Source organism: Perissodus microlepis, chromosome 10 (assembly GCF_051167445.1).
Source record: "Perissodus microlepis isolate ML-2025 ecotype Zambia chromosome 10, ASM5116744v1, whole genome shotgun sequence".
Lineage (NCBI taxonomy): Eukaryota > Metazoa > Chordata > Actinopteri > Cichliformes > Cichlidae > Perissodus > Perissodus microlepis.
Window position 1 is genome coordinate 16,391,684 of NC_140470.1, and position 15,358 is coordinate 16,407,041.

The 15,358-nt window shown below is 40.4% G+C and overlaps 1 protein-coding gene across 3 annotated transcripts in view; it reads right to left on the reverse strand.

Moving 5' to 3' along the window:
• Positions 1-15,358, reverse strand: part of LOC146379141 (rho guanine nucleotide exchange factor TIAM1-like) — a 50,887-nt gene that overhangs the window by 7,908 nt on the left and 27,621 nt on the right. For 2 of the 3 annotated variants that reach the window (XM_084942459.1, XM_084942458.1), the window contains exons 12-18: positions 14,763-14,933; positions 13,414-13,518; positions 12,354-12,435; positions 12,016-12,102; positions 9,951-10,163; positions 8,873-9,006; positions 25-249 (exon numbers count right to left, since the gene is read on the reverse strand). In XM_084942459.1, the coding sequence (XP_084798585.1) occupies positions 25-249; positions 8,873-9,006; positions 9,951-10,163; positions 12,016-12,102; positions 12,354-12,435; positions 13,414-13,518; positions 14,763-14,933 (1,017 nt within the window). The remainder of the gene's footprint in view (positions 1-24; positions 250-8,872; positions 9,007-9,950; positions 10,164-12,015; positions 12,103-12,353; positions 12,436-13,413; positions 13,519-14,762; positions 14,934-15,358) is intronic. The other variant, XM_084942460.1, reaches the window with a different exon arrangement.

Below are 15,358 nucleotides of genomic sequence, written 5' to 3' on the forward strand. Positions count from 1 at the left end.
ACACTTCAGAGAGCCTGTACTCACTTTGACATAAGTCTTCTCCGTCTCCACCAATTCATTGATGACCTTGCGCAGTTTGTCAGCGTGGGAGAGCTGTTTCTGTGTGGCCGCGGCTGCTGTGGGTGGTAAAACCGACACAGGGCTCGGAGAAAGGGATGACGAAGACGATGAGGAGGACGACGACATCGGGCACTCGGGGGGATTGATGTCATGAAGGCCGCGGCAGAAAGCAGTGACCGGCTCTGTGCTCTGCTCAGAAAGAAAAGGAAGCAGAGCATGCAGAATTTTTAAGGGATCGCTTTAAAAACCACTCACAAAAATTAATAAAATAACTAAATGACTATAATATGTAGGTTTATTTTGAGAAGTACGCATTCATCATTAACAAGACATGAAACGCATTCCTACAGTCTGTTATGTATCAAAGACACCAAACATGAAGTCTAAGGAGCTTGGAAAGAAAAGCGTCTGGACTTCTTTAAATTGCTTGAAGACGTTTCACCTCTCATCCAAGAAGCTTCTTCAGTTCTAGGGTCAAATGAGGGTCCTCTTTTGAGGAAGTGTAAGAAGCCATCTATGTCCTCTGTGAACGACCATCTTTGAACAGAGGCGGTGGCTTGCGACACCAACTGTCTGCCATCCATTTCTGAGATCCCTTCCCAGACGCCTTAACGCCCACTCACATCCTGGGCCATCTGACCTCAGGAAATGATAGGGTGTGGTTAGGTTTCACAATGAGCTCACCTGAAACCTTGGCTGATTGTGACCCACACCCGTTTTGACACCTTGGCTCGTGCGATTAGGTAGAGGATCATTAGGGGGGTCCATTGTCCCTCTTGGGGGGAAACTCCCACAGGGTTTAAAACTGGGACTCTCTACCATTTGACCCTTAGAACTGAAGAAGCTTCTTGGATGAGAGGTGAAACGTCTTCAAACAACTTAAAGAAGTCCAGAAGCTTTTCTTTCCAAGCTCCTTAGACTACAATGACCTGGATGACTGAGAACCTTCACAGACATACCAAACATGAAGAAACCTGCTAGATTCAGATTGTTAGTAGACCTAATAAGGGACTTGTCGCCTCCTGCTCCTTTTCTGCAACTATAAAACCTGCATTCTCTGATATTACTCTTAGAACTTGTTCAGTAATGACCAGAAACACACGTCACGGAACCAAACACTGAGAAGAATATATTATATATTATAGGCTTACATCAAAATGCTTCTTTATTAGCCTCATGGGAGTGAACATGAACACAACAGAGCGCTGCATATTGAAAAATGGACAAAGTGAAAAAGCAGCAGCATCCAAACCAACAGGCTGAGTGTGTTTTTAAAAAAAATCAAATGTTCTACAAGTAATACAGCAGCATGTCTCCCTGCTGCACCAGTGGTAATGAGTCTTTCCAGCATCTGCCAATACTTTCTACAACAGACTTCCTGTAGGTAAAGAGGTGTCTCTGAATTCAAACCCAGAGTTCAATAGTTTTCTTTGCAAGCCCAGGCAGGCTGTCACAAGGACTGAGTTCTTCTGAGAAATCTAGAAAAAAATAGATGTACATGTGCGTATTATAGAGACTCTTTCTAACACCAACTATAAGGGAACTCAACTCTAAAAATCTCATTAATTACCAGTCCTCCTGTCCAGAGATGACACTGAACCTTTATTGTTTATTTCCAGTGTACATGTTAATCATTTATAAAGCAACCTTTAAAGAAAGGCAAAAGAATGTAATCGAGAAGAAAATTACAGGTAATTTAAACTCTAAGGGACAGACAAAGACACTAAAACCATCACAAAGTAAAACTACAAACTGAGTCATGTCAAGCTGATTGGATGATGCAAGTTTAAATCTGTATTATCTGTAGGCAGCACAAAGCGGGTTTGATCCTATTTCAATCGCCATTTACTTAAACGGGATGCCACCAGTGTTACTCACAGAAGCACTTTTAAGAACATATGTTACAAAACTATCATTTTTATGGGTTCAGTGAAAGTGTTTACTTATTGTAATCTCTGATATGGCAGTACACCTCACTGTGTGCTGCTGATAGCTGATTTACATAAACTGGTCAGCTGGGGAAGTGGCTTGTCTTTACTGATTCAATGCCTTGTCTCCTGCTGGACTGCAGCAATGACAAACATAATTTTCCATTGTGGTATTCAAACCAGTTTTGCAACTTTGCTATACACACACACACACACACACACACACTTGTTTGCACAGCAGAATTGGGCAAACAAAGAGATTATTGACGTTCCTCCTATCACTAACTAACTACAGTCACAATAATAAACACTTACCACAAAATGAACTGAAAGTCTGAATACAAGTAAAATGACACAGGTAACTGAATTTTGTGTAGCATCCAAATAATTTACATTGTGTGGTAAGCACTGCTTACAAAGGTGATAACCGCATTAAAAAAAACATATCGACAATAAAGACCCTTTAAACTCCCCAAACTGACCTTACACATCGCCGAGAACAAGTTTTATCAGACATTAAATCTTGTTCACCGAAAACAGAATGCTAAGGACCGGAAAAGCATGCAAGGATGAATGTGCTGCGATCTGTGCAGTGAGAATTCCTCAGTGTTTCTAAACACAACAAGCAGAGCAATGACACTGCCATTTTTGGCCCTAAAAGCGAGGTCTCACCCTTGACTGCCGAGTGGCAGATGGGGCAGTGGCAGAGACAGATGACAAGAGATGGGGAACGAGGAAGGAGAAGAAGAATGGCAACATGATGCCGCACCATGACCAATAACTAACTTTCACACTGGCAATCTAAGTGACATAGAGAAAATTGTGAAGAGCATAACTAATAGGATTCAATGACTATTTATCTGGGGTTTATTTAAACCCCAAAACAAACAAGTGCAACCTTCGATCGCAGATTCTAATGTGCAGTATAACAGTTATTAGCTCGTCCAGAATCGATGCCATTTTATTCCCCATGCCACTGACATATAAACACGATATAGTAAATAATAATAATGTCTAAAAAAAGGGTAGCTCATACACTCAAAATGTGTCATAAGATACAAATATTACATAAAATATTAAAAAGGGTTGTACAACTAGGGGATTGCACTAAGCATAAGCTTAGCATTGCTGGTACAATACCATGACATTATCACTAACCTTTGTGGGATTGCATCCACAACACAAGCCACCTCACACACACACACACACACACACACACACACACACATATATATATATATAAACAAGAGTGCACAGCTCACCAGCTGTAACATGTCATAGATGGATTCGGTCGGTGGCTTAGAATTTCTTCTTCTCCTAAAAGCGGACATTCCGGCAGGTGAAGTTTTGACGAGAAATCAGGTTTTCATTTCCTGTCCTGCTTTTCAATTCCAGAGTGCTTCCACTCTTCCTCTGCCCTGTGCAGAATGTAGAGTTGCCGAACTTGTCCAGCTAAACTGATCAGAAGTGCTAAAGGAGATGCCTGCTATTCAACACTCACCCTGCTCTGCAAAACACTGCAGCTGGTAAAATCATTACTGTGGCAGCTGAACAAATGGGTCATTAGGCAGACTGAACAGAACAGATTGCAATGAACAACAGCACTCCCGTGTCACCTTATCCTACAGCGTCTATCCAATCACTTTCTATTTTTTCAATCCACCGGCTGTCTCTGCATGCTGCCCTGAGCGCCAGTCTCCACTCTCTTCTTTGCCTCGTATCTGTCCTCGTTGCCTCTTCCACTTTTCTGTCAAGGTGTTTGAGAGGAGCGGTGGCAGGCGGCGTAGAACAAAACATTAAATAACAAGATCAAACCTCACACCCTCATGAGAGATGTAAGAAGAGATGGGAGGAGAAAGGAGGGAGGAGAGAATGGGTGTTGAAGAGGCAGTGGGTGGTGGGAGCCAAACATTCCAACAGGCATCTGCCTTCTCTCTCTCTCTCTCTCTCTCTCTCTCTCTCTCTCTCACTCATCACTGCTGAGAAAGACTTATGTCACTACATGCTTGTATTTGAACTTGCGCTCCATTTGGAAATGGGTTTTAACGCAATTATTTCTAGAATAACGACAAAAAGAACACGTGGGAACCAACTCAGAAAAAGTTTGTGCCCTAATGCACCAACTATGCATCCCACAGTCAAACCAGTTCTTGACATTTCCAGAAACTATGTCACACAGGTCAGAATAAGTTCTTTCTGAACATTGAAAATGGCAAAAAATAAGTATATTCCACATAAACGATTAACTTTAATCCTCTTTATAAAAACAACAGTTGGAGTGGATAAAGAGAGTAGCAGCTTTTCTCCAAGTCCAGCACATGCAGTCCTTATTAGCGCAGTGACTAAATGTACTATATCCTTGACTCAGAACAGACAGGGAGGAAAGTCTAGTATGACAGAGGAGCATGGAGGCAAGCACAAACCTGCTCTCACACCCATCAGCTGAAACCATGCTGAGCGAGAGCCAGAATAACCAGAGATTGCTCATATCCACACACTTGGCACACAGAAGCACAGCACACACATCATTTCACAGCTATGCAGTGAATTTTGACATGCAACAAACACGCACATGTATAAGTAAATGGAAATGTCTAGCAATTCTTACGGACGTGCCTCCAATGCCTCCTTGCACAGTGTTTGTCTAAAAGAACAAGCATTTACTTGTCAATATTTGAGCATGGACAGGAAGGAGGGAGGGAGGAGAAAGGAAAGGAAAGGAAAGGAAAGGAAAGGAAAGGAAAGGAAAGGAAAGGAAAGGAAAGGAAAGGAAAGGAAAGGAAAGGAGGATATGTCTTGAAGTTCAATTTCACTGGAGATCAGGAAAACATGCAAATCCATAAATCCCTGCAAGGACTGATGGGATATACAGAGAGAGACTTAAATCATATAATCTGAAAGCATGATTATGTTACGACATGAGTCTTCATAAATCTGCACAGGAACATTTCGAATTCAGAGCTGTGGATTTGCAGACTACAGGCTTCAACTCAAAGTTGTAATGGGTGAAAAAAGTTAGAGGCACTTTTTTTATTTCCTTAAACAGCAGCAACCAGCCAGTTCTGAAAACACAGCATTAGAGGATTAAGTCGTGTACATTTGAATTTATTTAAATTTTGGAAAACCATCAGAAAGAATGTGTTTTCTTGGTGTGTGTTTACCAAAATATTCTAACACTAACATACAAATTGATGTGTTATTTCTGCATCCTCAGTGTTGACTTTGTAAAGATTATTGCTGCCTTAGAGGCTTCATAAATCAGCACAGTGCTCCCTCCAGTGGAAAACTGTGGAAGAACAACAGCATCTGAGACAAAGGTGAAAAGGCCCGATTGGAGGGAAGGGGGGGCAAGTGAAAGCATAACTGAAGACTTGTGCCCCTTATACAGTCATAATAGCCAGAAGCTATAATAATTATATTAAACAAATAGACTAACTCCAAATGAACAACTGGAATTATATCATCAAGAATAAATCAAAACAAACCTTGATAAAAATTGCACCCCACCCTTCAAACACTGAATAATGTATTTTCTATTTCAAATGCCCTCAAGCCAAACTATTAGATATTTGTAAATTATTATCACACTTGTCAGTGAGGCTGACGACACCTTGGAGAACACTAGCAATCACCGACATCTCTACTATCACCATTATCCTGAGAAATCGGCGCTTTTTTCTCTGGTCGGTTTATCATAGCGGGGAGGTTGCTCTGTGCTTTGTCTAAAATAATGAACATTCCCATATCCCCCGGCTAGCCAGACACTCATTTATCTCCACTAAATGATGTGAAACACTGTGGAGAATGGAGTAATTAGAATGTGGGGATAATTAAAATTGTCCCACTTTGCCTCGTTTTCCTCACTCCTCTGCCACCATGGCACCGCAGGCGCTGGGTGAAATGAGGTAAGACGCAATCCTCAGCACTTCGAAGCTTTTCCAAACAGGAGACTTGGGAAACAAAAGGCTGATCAACATAAAGAAAGGACAAATAGTTTGGGTGAATGTGTGTTTGTTTTTGAAGAAAATGCCACAGTTTTGGCAGTCTGTGGCAAGTTTGGATTGAGAATTCAAGTGTTCAGGCTAAGGTCAGTGCCCACAGCCGGCTGGAGAGCTAAGGGAGCGGGGCTGTTTTAAATGCCAACGGCATCCTCATGTTGTTTATGGTAATGAACAGCAGGGGGTTCGTGAGGAGGAGGGTGGAAAAAGACCCAAGATCAGAATGAAACTACAAGGACAGAAGGAAAGAAAGGGCATTCAAAACAAGACGGCAGATGAAGGTACTGGATGAAAAGAAAAGAGCTGCTGTGTCTGATGGTCATGGTCACATTGTTGCTCTCAATTTGGAAAATAATATGACAGTAAATCAAAAATCTAAGAAAATTAGGGGTACAGCAAAGGTAAAGATGAAAGGAAAGGATGGAAAAAAGCAGCAGGGCACAAATCAGACAGCTCGTGTTAGACGAGAGCAGGAGGTGAAAGACACAAAGGTGAGACGAAGATCACTGACTTAACACTTGTATTCTATTCCTGTTTACTGGTTTGCAGTGAATATTTTTTCCTCTTATAAACAATCCCGATTAGTCAAGTAGATTAGTCTGTATGGCTGTGTGGCTGAAAGAGGTCGATTCCCCGAAAAGGCTTTGGATTTGTTCGCCATATATTTCGGATCCCAGTTTTGACTGATTACTGAATTTAACCATACAGCAGATACACAGAAGAACAACTGTGAGGTTAAAACAGCAAAGCAATTTTCAATGTTAATTAAAAACTGCGAAGAATTTCAGAAAGTTTTGTGCGGCATCTTCAACTAAATGTTTTCTTTCATCATGAGTTCAAATTAGAGTCTCCTCTATATCAAGACCAAGGCAAGCTTTTCTTTAAGTATTTCACTCACTTCTAAAACTGGCACATTGGAATCATAGAGGAGTCTTCACTGAAGCTGCATTTGACCTCACCCATTAGCTCTCCCTTGAGATTGAAACTCATTGACACAAAATGAAGAGTGAATACAGCGATGTCCCTTCCCTTTCTTCTTTGTTCATGCCTAGGTTATCAACACTGGTCCAAAAAAGGAAAAAAATGTTTCCGGTGGTTACTGGCTATCAGACAGTGCCATGGTAATGGAAGTGACAAGCGTATCAGAGGGAAAGTGGATGGCACACGGCCTGTCCCAGCAATCACTGCGTCGACCCTGATCAGTCCAGACATAATCTTAATTAGAAAGTGATGCTGTTCACTCACCTGTCTCCAGTTCAGTGTTCCAGAACGCACACTCGCACCCAACACGTACTATGTGCACATCTGTTAATGTGCCAAGACACATACACACTACATTTTGCTATGAATACGGTGCTGCTAATGCAATATGCTGTCAGCACCATAGAAAACTGTTATCGGAGGAAGAATATGGTTATGATTACAGTGTTAAATCCGTAGGATTCACAGACTCATTGTAACCATCATGTTGGACAAATTTATATGTGCCCTATATGACAACAGAAAATCCACTGAGAATCTCCCATCTTTTTAGACCAACACTTTTTTTCTGGTTTCATGTGACACGCAGAAACAATTCAAACAAAAGTAATCAGAAAATCCACACACGTTCCTGCATTTAACAGGATCTGGAAAAATTACACAAAAAAGAGCATAAATCAACTGTTGTGTGTCTGTACGTATTTAACTGTGTGTCTTGCTACTACAAGTTCAAAAGAAACTGAAGCGGATCATTGTGTCATTGTGACCCCCTGTGGAAATGACCATGTGGTCATTGCCAACAATGCCATTTCACAGTTTCTCAGTGACCCCCATATGGGAAACTACAAAATAAAGAAGGTCAGTTTGTAGTCTGCATCATATACATGTATACATATCCTTATGGATTGGCATAGATTAGCAAATCACCAGCTCATTATAAAGGTATAGCTAAACACCACAGTGTGCACCAGAAACAACTAATTGTGAGTTTTTCAGCAAAACAATGTTCTTGGATTTTGTAGGAGCTGAGATAATAAATCATTCACGCAGAGGGAAAGACAAACTATTCTGGAGAAACACACTGCATGCCTAAAGAAATGAATAAGGAATTTGATATTACAACATTTTTGTGACAGCCTTTTGCAAAAATAGCCACACTGCCATTTTGTTATGTGGCGTTTTACACACACCTTTTTTGTATGTGTAATTTTGCCCATAGTGTTATTCTCTCAAGTCCTGTATATAACACAAACAATAATTGGTGTATGATTTTTTTTATGTTAAACTTGTAGTAACATAGATACCTTGTATATAACATATAACTTGGATACATTTGGTTGCGTAGATAGTGATGCATTTTTTTACATTGTTTGATCAATTGTAACCCAGGGGAGATGAGATCATAGTGCATCTTTTCTTTAGAAGTCTGAGGAAAAGCATCGCACATTATGTATCATGCTAGGGCCTACTGGTGTGCCGGTCAATCTCTTCTCATATCTGCTGAATTTTTTGATCCAGCACTCATTCTATTGAACCTTTTAACTTTGTTCAGACTTAGTTTGGCAAACTCTTCCTATATAAAACATGAAAGCAAAGCGACTGCTGAAATTTGTTCAAACATAAATCCAGCCTGTGTTGGATTGTTGATCAAATGATAGTGTTTTCCTTTGCTGTCTGGCATAAAATGTAAGAAATGTCCCCGAAGATGTCAGGCTGCAAGATGACAATGCAAAAAATCAAAGACTAAGAAAGCTTAGACTAAAGCTGCCAAAACATCAAACACTGAGCACCAAAAACTCCATCCTCCGTTGGGCTAAACTGTTAATACCCTGTTATTTTTGCATGTCTGAATTTTTTACCTGGCTTGGTGTGTGTGAAACTGTGGCTTTGTAAAACATATCTTACTTTGTATCCAGTCCCAATGCAAGGTTTATCTTCCTGATGATCTCTGTGGCTCTGCAAGGGCAGACAAGGTTCCTCCTCATAAGTATCATCTGGGCTCTCCAGTGGCAAACCTGACACATCATCCAGGATGTCTTCTACAAAAAGGACAAAAGGCAAAGCTGACAAAGAAGACTACACATACGTATACCTATACCAAGCTGCTTTCATTTATTTGTGCACTTCATCTGCATTTACTTTGAGAGCCTGGGTGAGTCTGGCTGATTTTTAAAAGGTAACAAGTATGTAGTCGTAACTTTTTAATGAAAATAATAATTTAATAGCATCCTCTTTGTGTTGGATTAAAGTGACAGCAATTAAAGATTCCTATAACCTTTAGTGTTTCTTATTATGATATCACTGTTTAGTAAAATTTGTTATTATTCCTTCCATTTTAAAGTCTCTGTGCTGAAGAACTCTTTTATACACCTGTGTCCTCAAAGCATGACATCATCAATAACCTCCATCTGGCTGCTTAAGTGTTTTTCTCTCCATCTGACCCTTTGCATATGGCATATCCTGCATGATGACAGCTCCACGCTGCTGAAGGATTCATATTAATATTCATATTGCTCTGAGTTCCAAACAATGCCAGCTTGTCAGGCTGCGCATTGCAAGTCCTGGTTTATAAGGAATACAAATGATGCCCTTGCACAAATAAAAAGAGCAGGTCAAAGGAAGGATGGCGGCTGCCTGCAGGTTAGTTATCAGACAGCATCCATGCATAATTAGTAGATCGCCCTGTTCACCTCACTGCATGCAAAAGATGTATCTGAAACCTCTCTTTTTCACCACAGAAAGTTGGGTTTGAGGGTGAATGATCACGCAACACAAGATATGTGAATGCAATGCTAAGGACAAAAAAAGGAAGAATCATTTTGTTCTTTTTCCTTTATTCTCATTCATTCAGAACTATGCATGTCTAAGTAAATATGTCAGTATATAAATATCAACTAAGAAAAACTGCTTACATATATATTATTTTAAAAAGCAAACAGCTTATTCAACTGATCCCCAAATCTTTTGGGACAGGAAACCTTACCTTGACTCTGGGAAAAAATGTCTGTGGCGAGGTTTTGTTCCACATCAGAGCGCCGGGGTGGACAGGGGCACACCATCCGAGGATCCAACTGGGGCAGGGTGCTGATGCTCAAGGTCAGGGTTTGGTTTGTAAATGCAGACATCATGTCATCCTTCTGGAGGGCAGATGCCTCTTTACCATTAAGTAACAGAATCTCATCCCCTGCTTTCAAACCTGACAGAGAATCGGGCAAAAAAATGTAACAAATGTGAAATTTCACTAAGCATATGGTAAAAAACAGTTTAAGAAACAAAGTCAATATGAAATAAATTATTGTAGAGAAAGTTTTCAAACAATGCACAGTCAGTAAAAGCATTATCTGTGAGTTCATGACCCAAAAAACATCCAACCAACAGCAGAATTCCTATGAGCTGCTCAAAAGCACTGCTCACAGATGACTTATGTAAACAAAACTTTTGCACCATACTTCCCAGCAGCACCTCGGAGACTAATGAGGTGCTCTGAGATGCAAATGTGTTCCATCACATCAAAAATGCATCCTTCTATGATTGCTTGCCTGAGGCAAATACTGATCTAACAAGACGGGGTGGATTTAAGAGCCAAAGTACAATGTCTGTCTATTCCTGTCCTGTCCTGCCCACTGTGTGTATACGTTCTTCATGGTACAATAGGTGAACAAACAAAACACTGGAACATAGCTTCAGTTTGAGCCTTGCTCTTTGTCTTGCTGCTCCTCCTCTCAAGCACCTGTGCCCCATTCTGTTAATTGAGAATTATCACTCAATCAGCAATCCAATTAGCAGCTAACCTTATCAATATACCCAATTGGCTGTGACAGCTGTTTAGAGATGTGACAGCAGCCTCATCTCATCTAGTAACACACAAGGGGATTTTTGGACATGTTTTGACTGCAGTCATCTGTGAGTATGAGCTTATCTTCCTATTTCAGTCTCATTTTAAATTATTTGCTGCAACAGAGACAGCAGAGACATTATTCAGTAGGATTCTCATAGAACAGCAACACACAGTTACATACATATAGACGCATAAGGCACACATTTAGCCTTAAGTTATGACCTAGTTGTCTGAAATGTGAAGTGTCAGCTGTGGCAGAGGCTTTATTGGGCAGAGAGAGATAACCCCTCTGGTCATATACTGCTGCGTGTGTATGCCTGTGTGCAATGCATGGATGTGCCTTTGTGTGTGCTGCTGTGTGAGGAGGGGAAACGGGAATTACAGTGAAAGAGCGAGAGCGGGAGTGAGAGAGAAATAGACCCTTTGGGGCTCCTTGTCCAGTGCTGGCCTGGTTTCTGCATGTACCCTGCAGAAAATCAAGCGTGATGTCTTTCAATTCCCCATTCACTCTCTGCACTGTTAATAAACCACACACATACACACAGGCTCATCACAGTGTTCATGTGGACCCACTAAACTGCACCTAACTCTGTGATTCAGCAGAATATTGTGCCCAGATTGCAATAAGATGCTTTGTGGTATGTGGATGCTTCAATCTTTTTCTACTTCTAACATCAACTGAGTCCTGTGTCTTTTGGCAGCCTGCTAAGATAGCAGCTTTCAGATTGCTAATACACTAGAGGGCACAATCTCACACTTGAGTAACCTTGGTCTGACTCTGGGGCTTAGTTTTGGGGCATGTTATTTTCTATACATTAGTGTTGTATCTACCAAGCAGCCATATGTTTCTCAAACCCATTAGAGTGTCACTGTCTCAGTTAGAAGATAGGGACCAGTGAAGGGGAGGGGGTTGATCTCCAGACCCAGCAGTGCAAAGCAGAGAGTAGAATAGAAAACAGCCACAAATCAACACCTTATAAAAATCTCTTTGTTCTTGTTTTATGGTTTGTTTGTTTTTTTTATTTTATGGATAAAGGTTTTGGAATGTCATGCCTTCAGAATAAAAGCATAAAAACATCACTTTGGCCAATGTTCTTGACTCTAGCATCTCTTGGCCTGGAATGCGTTCTCTATAAGCATCAATTGTAAGTGTGCTACAGTAACGGGTTAATCTCCTTTACACATGTCAACGTATGCATAAAATGTGTACCTTTCGCTGAAGCCATTCCTCCTGCTTTCACTTCAGTAACTTGGAGCTGCTGCACCCCATCCTCCTCTAAAACTGCCACAGAAAAACCTGCAGACATAGATAGTTAGACACAGAGAAATTCATTTAATTCCTTCGGTCGTCTTTGAAATATTTCTATTTGACAGTGTAAACTGCTGTATAACCACAGCAATTAAATCCACTCCATATCATGTGTGCCCTTCATTTGGGCTTTTATTCATTAACAAAGCATGACTAGATGAAGTCCATTAGAAAATCAATTTGAAACAGAATTTATGGGTGTGTCAAGAACTGACTGCTGTTGTCAGAAATAAGCATACCATATCCGTTGTTGCAGAACTCGGCTTTGTCAAACTGGACGACTTTGGTACTTTTGGGATAAATCTCAATCTCTTTGTAGAGCTGTAAACACACAACAGCACATATATAAATAAATAATTGTAATTAAAGAGAAACAAACAAATAGAGATAGATATATCTATATATAGGGGAAAATGGATGGGTAGCAGTGTTGTTGGACAGATAAGGTCAAGGTCATGCTGTTGTTATTAATAAGAAATGAACAGGTTCATGTATTATTCTGGCTCCTTAGCCAAGCAATTGTATCTGAAGGTTGTGGGGTCAAAATCCAGGTCAGGGCTATGAAGTGAGTGGGTGCTCAGACAAGACCCTGAGCTCACAAAAGCCTAGAACATGGACACAGCTGTGTGTATGCAGCAACAGACAGGAACAGAAGTCCGCAGTGTGTAGTAGCCTTCATGAGGAGAAATAATAACGTAATATCATAGACTAAGGATGAAAGCGGGTGAAATGAGTCACTGATCAAAGCAGGAAGATAAAAGAGCTCTTGAGGAAAAGAGCGAGTTATAAAATGATTGTGCTTTGACAAAGATTTCAGTGTATCACCTACAAGGCGCAATCAAAAAGAGGATTTGTTTTGGGGTTTACAGCAGATGAATAATGCGGTGGTGGTGGGGACTTTCAGTGAGTGTGACTGTTCTTATGATAAATAGACGCACACAAACACAAACGGCGACTTCGTAGTGCACACAATAGACTTGAAATGCTACTTTGCATAATTTATAGTTTATGCAATAGTGCTTCTTCTCCATCCTGGTGATTTTGTATGCACGGCAAATCAAATCGGCAACCAACTCATAAAAAATGCACAAGCATTCATCCATATCTGACAATAAAAATATGAATAAGAAGATGGCAAATCCAAATAACATACTGCAATAAACTTAGAATCACACAAACAGCATAATAATGTGTGCTGCATGTCTTTGATTAACTTATATGGATATTTAAACCTAGGATATTCACCTGGTTATTACTTAAAAAAATATATCTAATGTGGCTTAGTGTGTATTTCCTCACCAGATCGGAGATGTCCTCTTCAAATGTGGGAACATAATAAAGTATTTGGTTGTCAACCAGCACCTTCAAACGCAGGTAGTGGCCAGAGGGATCGATCTTATGGGTCTGGGGGCAACAAGAACATATTACTTGTACATGCGAGTACATGTTTAAGTTTTAAAGTATCTGGTGACTGGCAATAAGGAGAAAGGTAAAGAGAAACCAACATAAAGTGTGTCATTAAAATGTTATGCCACCGCCTACCACAGATACTTCAAATTTCAGTCCACTATGACATCAGTTCAACAAATGACTGGAACTCTATTCGAAAAGACATTCCCTATATTGAGTTTTAATAATAGTGCTGGAGAATGCTGTCTAACATGCTGGTCCAAAATCATGGACAATGATGATGATGGATGCTCTGCTTCACTCTGTTACGTTTGTGACTTGCATGCACATATGCGTCATTAGGCAATATTACGCCTATTATGTGTCTCTTGCTGAAGCCAATTAAGGAGAAAAGGTAATGAAGTTAAAACAAGTGATGGACTGCGAATGACAGCAATATACAGTGTATCCTGGAAGGTAAGAGCATTATTAAAAGATCTGTGACTATGTGAGAACTGTCATAGAAGTAGAACTGAAAGAACTCGGTTATACTCAAATTCATATATGTACATTGAAGAAGACCGTATCTGAACCGCTGATAATGTGCATCAATGTGCTGTCAACAATGACAGCTGACAGTAATATGGCAGATCTTCATTTTCCTCATATAACTTAATGGTATTCTGACCTCTCTACAGGGCTGTGTCTAATTTCTTAATACCTTGGGGATTGCCCGTGTTTTGAAAAAGCTGTTGAGAAGAATTAATTGCATTCCTAGCCGCTTGAATGCTGTGTGTGTCATTCTGCGCCTGCAAGCTAGCAGGTAATAAAGCTGCATATTGGAGGTGGGTGACAGACAGCCACACTTCCAAAACCTCCAAATCACAAATGATTTAGTGATCATAAAATCCATTGAGAATTTGCTAATTAATGATGATTTATCACATGAATCATGACATAATGCTCTCAGCTGCCTTTACAGGTTTAAAGTATCAGTGTCTGTATTGGTATTGGCAATACTGGCCCTGTATTTACTTTGGATCAATACTAAAATTTGCAGTATTATAAAGTGCTACTGTGTATGCAATAAAAAGAGGAAACATTGTGCAGTCTGTCACTTTGCAAACTGTCAATTTAAAAAAAAAAAAGTACATCAGTGTTACATTGGTGATTATATGCAGTGCACTGTGTAAAATGCATTTCTCTTATGTGCAGTCGCTGGTAATGTAATATTTGCAATGCTGTTTTTAATGGCCCACCTTGCAGACAGTGTTCAAGACTTCCAGTGTTGTCTCTCCGGGCTGTATGACGGCCAGGATGGGCTGGTTGTTTGGCAAACACACCCAGGAGGGTTTCAGGTACTCGGGAACCCAAATATCACTGTCTACATTTTGCTGAGGAAGACTTTTCACAGAAGCTTCTCTCTCCTTCTGAAAATAAAAACAAACACAGACACTCAGCAAGTTTAACTTTATGCATCTTTGAGCAGCTGCAGTGGCAGAAAGCATAAACAGACAAGGCAGATTTAATGCAATCGTGAAACTCACAAACAGTAATTCAGTAATGACACTTGTACTGCAGTATGCTTTTTGCATTGCATGTAGCACATGTTATATAGCTTACACTTGCATTTTTATGGGTGTGTTACTGTTTTTAAAGCATAATCTGTAACCTTTCGGCCCATCAGTCTGACCTCCAACAATCTGGCAGCCTTGTCTGCCGCCTTGCTGGCTTCTATTCCCCCCATCTGTAATATATCTCCACCTATCGAGTAACAGCATCCACATTTATTCTTTCATTCTTCTATCATGCCAGCCTCCAATTAATCACTGCCTCTCCTTCTGGTGCCCTTTCC